This window comes from Miscanthus floridulus, chromosome 5, assembly GCF_019320115.1.
Source record: "Miscanthus floridulus cultivar M001 chromosome 5, ASM1932011v1, whole genome shotgun sequence".
NCBI lineage: Eukaryota > Viridiplantae > Streptophyta > Magnoliopsida > Poales > Poaceae > Miscanthus > Miscanthus floridulus.
Genome location: NC_089584.1, coordinates 23,300,126 through 23,306,609, shown reverse-complemented (window position 1 = coordinate 23,306,609; position 6,484 = coordinate 23,300,126). Strand labels below are relative to the sequence as shown.

General features: G+C 48.4%; 1 protein-coding gene and 1 pseudogene across 1 annotated transcript; both read left to right on the top strand.

Annotated features, from left to right (window-relative positions):
• Nucleotides 1-487: 487 nt before the first annotated feature.
• Nucleotides 488-1,203, top strand: LOC136451773 (uncharacterized). The gene has a single exon (XM_066452459.1). The coding sequence runs from the start codon at nt 725-727 to the stop codon at nt 1,058-1,060; it is 336 nt and encodes a 111-aa protein (XP_066308556.1). The 5' UTR covers nt 488-724; the 3' UTR covers nt 1,061-1,203.
• Nucleotides 1,204-2,411: 1,208 nt separating this feature from the next.
• LOC136451772 (extensin-like) lies at nt 2,412-3,569 on the top strand (annotated as a pseudogene).
• The last annotated feature ends 2,915 nt before the right edge of the window (nt 3,570-6,484 follow it).

Sequence of the window (6,484 nt, the reverse complement as noted above, 5' to 3'; positions counted from 1 at the left end):
TGGTTTGTTGTGAGAGGGAAATACTATTGGCTGGCTGATAAGCGTTGGCTGAAACCAACAAGCGAACATGCTGATTAATTGAAGCTATGCTTCTCTGTTCTCTCTCTAAAAAGGACAAGCCCAATTGACATTTGGTGGGCTGTCTGTCCCCCCTCCTGGTTTGATCTCCGAGTACTTCAGCTTAATACCTCCATCAGCCATTAGCTCGCTAACGTGAATTCTGACCCTGTTCAGCACTCAGGTCAGGTCCATGGTGTCAATCGTGATCGTCGCTGTCAGTTAACATTGTCCAAGGACCCAACCCTTTCAGCAGCAGGAGGATTTGTACCGTTGCTACGAGACGCGGCACCGACACTCCATTTCATTCATCACTGCCTCCCAAACTAACCAGAGGTCAACCAAATTACCATCAGATTAATCATCTAAGTATCTAACCTTCCTGATTGTGATCATATTCTGACAGTTTTTTCATTTGCCATGAACAGCAGTCCGGGATGAGAGGGGGAATGAAGGCCGTGGGAGCGGCACCAGCGCCACTGACGGCCCTCGGATCGGCATCGGATGGCTACAAACGAGTCCCCGTCGGCTTTCGCGTCTCCAGACTATTTAGCCATTGACACGCCGGATTAACGACGTCATCTTCATCTCCACACTACGCTGTGGTACAGCCTCATCGCCACTGAGCACTGACCAACGAAAAGCTTGGACGAAGTGAAGCGATAAGATGCCGCCAGCTCTGCGGCGAATAATCCTGCTGGCCGCGGCGGTGCTGCTGTGGTCGGCCGCCTGCGTCGCGGACGACGACGACTCGACATTCTTGCCGCCGGGGACCGCGTCGCCGTTCCCGTTCTGCCCGGCGCGGCCGGCTGGAGTCTCCACGGGGCCGTTCCCCTGGTCGCCGCCGCCGCCGCCGCCGCAGCAGCAGCAGCAGCCGTCGTCAGCGGCGGTGTTCCCGCAGGATCCGGGGTTCTTGCCGTCGGGGGCGTGCGCCGTCAGCAGAGCGGTGGCATGGCTGCCGCTGCTCGCTGTGTTCTCTGCTTTCTTGGTGCTTTTGCAGTGACTCGCTCGCAGATGCCGCTGCCCTGGATGGATGTATCCGTAGTTGTTCAGTTCAGATATTAAGATTTACTTTCGGAACTGGCCTTCATTTCATTTCATACATACATGTAGCTCTGAAACATCTAACAAAGAGGCCTTTCTCTTGTTTTCCTTCCCTTGCAGTAGCTCTGTTTCTTTCCTCTCGAGAGAACTAGAGAAGGAATATATTCGTGGATAACCGTAGCTTCATTCATGTAATTCAGGCTTCAGCAGATACAGCTTGAATAAAAGAAATCGCATTGGCGTTACAGGTTCTGAAATTCCAGTAACTTCGCTTCAGACTACTACCATGTTCTGAAATTCCATGGACACCATCATGTTTTGAAAGCTGTTGTTTCCCAAGGAGGGAAGGTGGACCATGGATGCAAGAAAGAATCAATGGAGATTATCCTCAGTGTGGTAACTACTCGTAGGAGTACTAAGCATTGGACATGCAAAAACAAATCTGATTGGCCTATTTGAGCATAAACATCTCCTCAAAGTTTATTTCTCTCCCTAGTTATGCCGTGGGGGGGAAGGCTGCACAAAGGGAATTAGGAATTAGGATGAACACGACTAATACAAATACAAGCACTTCAATGATAATTATTCATCGTATACGTTTTTTTTTTTTTTTTTGTAGCCAGCAGATGTCATCTCTCCGCTTTCAGAGAATCAAAAGGGGTATACATGCAAGTTTTTAGCATTCTGGGTTGAACTGATTGATTGCCCTATGTGATCAAGTAATCGTTGTTATTGTTACCATATCTGTCTCCCAAACGTCAGTAGTAGCAGGAGCGTCTCAGAAGAGCAAACATCGTCACAAGCTAAAATAAAAATCGAATGGACAACTGGACAAGGAAAAGGATTGAATTACGACCAAACATGTCTAGTTTAGGTTAATCTGCACACGAGCAAGGCGGCCGCGCATCTATAGCGATTCTAAATGCGGCCGCTTGCGATCGAATTCGTGACCCGTAGCCCGTAGGGGGGGGGGGGGGGGGGGGGTCCATCGGAAACGGTGGATTCTGGAAAGGGAGAAGAAGATATTCCGATCACTTTCAGAAATGGACTAAGAGAGAGACGCAGCACGAAGAAGAGGAGAGGGTAGGGAGCGCACAGCACAGCGCAACAGCAATGGAGACGTTTAGATCACGCCACCTTTCCGCGCACAAGAAGTAAGTTTATTAGGATTAGGCCGCTGCTTGCTGTCACAGGCACATCATCAGGAGCAAACATAGTAACTGATTCTACGTACAGTGTAGAAAACACACGCATCAACGCGCCTGATGACAAGAAGAAGAAAGGGAGCAGAGCAGTCAGAGCAGGCCTGCGCGCGCGGGGACGGACGAGGACGACCTGCCACCTCCCGCTCCCCCCGAAAGCCGACCACTATAACCACCACCCGACTTATATTCATTCATTCATCCAGAAGAATGAAAGAGAGGCCCGAACCGAACCAAAGCTAGAAGAAGACAAGAGAACGCAGCATAATACTCGTCCACTGAAACCAGACCAACCCTACCCTGCAAAGCCCACACAGTCCACGGAGAGGGAAAGAGCAGAGTTCCAACAAAAAGTTTGTTCAACTCCTACCTTCTGCGTCTCTGCGAGGAGGAAGAGGTTGGTCTGATCGAGCAGCATGGCGCGGCGGCCACAGCGGACGCCGTGGGACAACCTGACGGCCACGCTTCTTCTGCTTCGTCGTCGTCGCCTCCGCGGCGGCGGCGGTCGGGGTGAAAGCCGACGACGAGAAGTGCAGCAACCCGTGCGGGAACCCGTGCGGCGAGCCGTGCGTGTACGAGAGCCCGCCGCCGCCGGCGCTGCCCCCGCCGGTGTACTATCCGCCGCCGGCACCCGTGTACTCGCCCCCGCCGCCAGGAGCCGGAGTACTACCCGCCGCCGCCGACCCCGACCACGCCCTACTGCCCACCGCCGCCGTCGGGCGGCGGCTACGAGCCGTCGCCAGGGTACACGCCCTACACGCCCGGGTACAACCCGTCGACGCCGTCCGGGGGCGGCGGCGGGTGGTACACGCCGCCCTACACGCCCGGCGGGTACAACCCGCCCACGCCGGGGACGCTCTACCCGCAGGACCCCGGGTTCCAGCCCAACGCCGCGCCCGCCCACTGCGAGGCGTGGCGCGCGGTGCTCTTCTTCTCGGCGGTGGCCTGCGCCAGCTTCTACTTGTGATCGATCGGACCGACGCCCATGGTGATCATCGTCCACCGCAGACTGCATGGCGGTTTTAGCTCTGCTCCGTGTTAATAATAAGATTAGAGGAGGGATTAAGTTGGGTAAGATTTTTTTTTATCATCGCTTCATCATGTCGTTTGTTGTGTTGGTAAATTCATCGTTCTTGTCATGTACTTAAATCGTTGGTCCATCTGTTTTAATTCGTCATAGGATCCATCATCTTTCAGACTATATATATGTGAAACATATATACTCATCTCTGATCAAACTCAAATAACATGTGTATGTTTTATGCCCCGGAGTCCCAGTTCTCCTTTGATTTTTTATATAACACGGTGCAATAATCTGAGTAACCAACAGTGTTCAAACTTCTTTTTGTCGAAAAGAAACTTTGTGTAACCTTTTTGCTCCCAAATAGAACATTTTGGTGCCACTTCTTCCGTCCTATGTAGAAACCTTGGCAATAACTCTCTTTATTTTTGAGAGGAAAACTGAGGGATACTCTATTGATGACCTTTTACGTTTTTGGGGAGAGCTCCTATAAAAGGTAGGAAAAGTTAGTTATTACGAGGATAAATAGGCCAAAAAAAAGTCCATATGGTAAATGTACTTCAAGAAAGGTGTAATGCCAACCGTTGGATTCCAAACGCGGTATAGTTATAGGCACAGTAGACTACGTTTTGGTCCACTGTTTGCATTTTGGGTATCCCTTAGTTTGTTTCCTTACTACTATTGGTCCACAAATTTTTGTTTTTCTGCGAGGAACTTTATAACACACACATATATATGTAACTTGTTACATCTATATTTGTATAAGATTATTTTTAAACTTTGTAACCGACAGTGGCCCTGTTCGCTTGAGCTTATCAGCCAGAATCAGCCCTACTTTTTTAGCCATGGAACAGTGTTTTCCTCTTACGACAAATCAGCCTGCAATTCAGCCTGCAGCAGCAATAAGACCTGCCGAACAGGACCAGTGTATATATAGACCTTGTTTCTGTTTGGATTGACTATTTGACTACAATAAATGGTTATACCCACTAAAAAAAGCTCTAGCTGATCCAAGCAATCCATTTTTGTCTAGCTTATAGTTTATTTTCAACTATTTAGGTCTTGTTTGGAGTGTGGAAAATTTTCATGTTTCCTCTATTTTTGTGTGGAAATAAACTAATCCCGGCAAAATTCTTGTATGATTCCTATGGAATTTCTACGTTTCAAAGGTCACCTAATTTAATTATTAAAGTATAAGAAGAAGAAAATGGCACAAGGAGTTGCTGAAGCGAAAGGAAAGAGAATTTCTGCATTTGAAATGGATTCATCGTGGATTTTCCTTGATCTTTATGACGTTCCATATTAATTCCCGGCTCGTCCTAAGATATGTTTTCGGAACTGAAAACATTATACTTTTTATCACATGCAGACATTAAAGTAGTATGTATAAGCGAGTACAATTCGATCGCTGCAATAAATATGCAGCCTGTTCGGCAGGCCGTAAACGATCATGGATTATTTACTGCTGACTGGTTTGGTGTGAGAGAAAAATATTATTTCAGCTTATAATCCACGATCCTATCCGAGCAAGCGAAAAGACTGATGCACTTTTCTGCTGCCTTGTATACTCAGTGCTCTGCTGTTCCTAGCTGGTGGCTGCACTGAGGTAGCTAGATATCCAAGTGAGTATGCATGCGTGTCTATGTACGAGTGGCCGGCCGGAGCCGATCAGGCCGCGGTCGAATTAGCTTATCCAAGCTTGGCAAATAACCAAGCGACGGGCACGCGCGAGAAAGCACGCGCTGCCTTTTACATGAACGTCCGTGTCGCCGTGTCGATGTACGTAGTACAGAGATGGATCGGAGAGGGCCGTATAGGTGCGACGACGATGGCGTCGCGGTCGGTCGACCGACGACCCATCGGTCATCGGTGGTGGTTGCGACGTTGCTGTGAGCACGGTGCGTTTAAGTCCCCTGTTTCTGTTTGCATCACGTTACCACCTAACCTAATCCGCACTACCTAGCCGTTGTCAGTGCCCTGTGCCCCCCAACATCTATCGAGTCAAATCTCAAGTCTCCATGTACTTTTGTTATCTCCTTCGTAACTTTTGGGTGTAAAAAAGAGCCCTGCATGCTTACCGGTATCTTGCCAATACGTAAACGGGTATCAATCAATCAAACAAAGGAATAAAAGGGTAAACAGGGGAGTTGACAAAGAGCAGAGCAACAAGAGCCGAATTTCCTATTTGGCCAATAGTTCCTCCTCCTATTTGAAAATAGGAAAACAAAGAGAAGAGCACGTCTTCTTCTTTTGAATTTAAGACATAGTTCATCAGTACACGAAATCCTGCATAAGGTGTTTTTTTAATGCCTATCTATTTCTTGGCGGCCAAATAAGATGATGTACTTCTGCTTTAGAGACAAACCCCCCCCCCCCCCCCCCCCCCCCCACACCCCACGCGCAGCGTAAGGTGTCGATTTTGTTCTCGGTGAGGGTACCCGAGGCTCCAGTAGTCCCTTCAACTTTCATGGGATTCATACCATGAAGCCAAAAGCACTTCCCTGTAATCGTAGTTTACCAGATTCATAAAAAGCAGACCCGGTGGATCTAGCCCCTGAGCATCTCGACAATTTGGCCCCAAGCCTCCACCTGGCTTGGTAAAGCCAGGTGGAAGATCTTCGATTTAATTTTCGGGTAGCTTATTAGTGACCCATACGTGATTGGAGGTCGTCGGTCATCCATTATCAAGTGCATTAAAATGAATCACAATTTCAGGCGCATTGCATTATAGGAACTGTGCGAAGAAGGGGCTTCCGCTAAGAGGTATTATGTTGTTATGCAGTGCGTACGAGTTTGACCCTGTTTGGCAGAGCCCTGGATTAGAAAATCGATTGTTGTAATAGAGTTGGTCACCAGTAGGTCTAGAAAATTCTAGATAACTATAGGCACGTTAAGTGCATTTACAAAAGTAACTTTATTTATATTTTAGATTAAATAAAAATATTTAAAAAAATAATCTAGTAATATTTGTATATGATTCTGCACTAAAAAGCGGGCTAACAGATAGGGCCACGTTGCCCGCTAACCCGATAGGCGTTGGATCGAGTCCGTTTCGGGTCTCGCACCATCCGATCCATCACGAACCTTCGCGGACCGCAGTTCTCTGTCCGTTCCCTCGCGTTGCAAGCTACACGTCGTTGGAGCTGAAGCTATACCAAAC

Bases quoted from the DNA above. Each gene is read 5' to 3' on its own strand.
- LOC136451773 (XM_066452459.1), top strand. From the start codon at position 725: ATGCCGCCAGCTCTGCGGCGAATAATCCTGCTGGCCGCGGCGGTGCTG.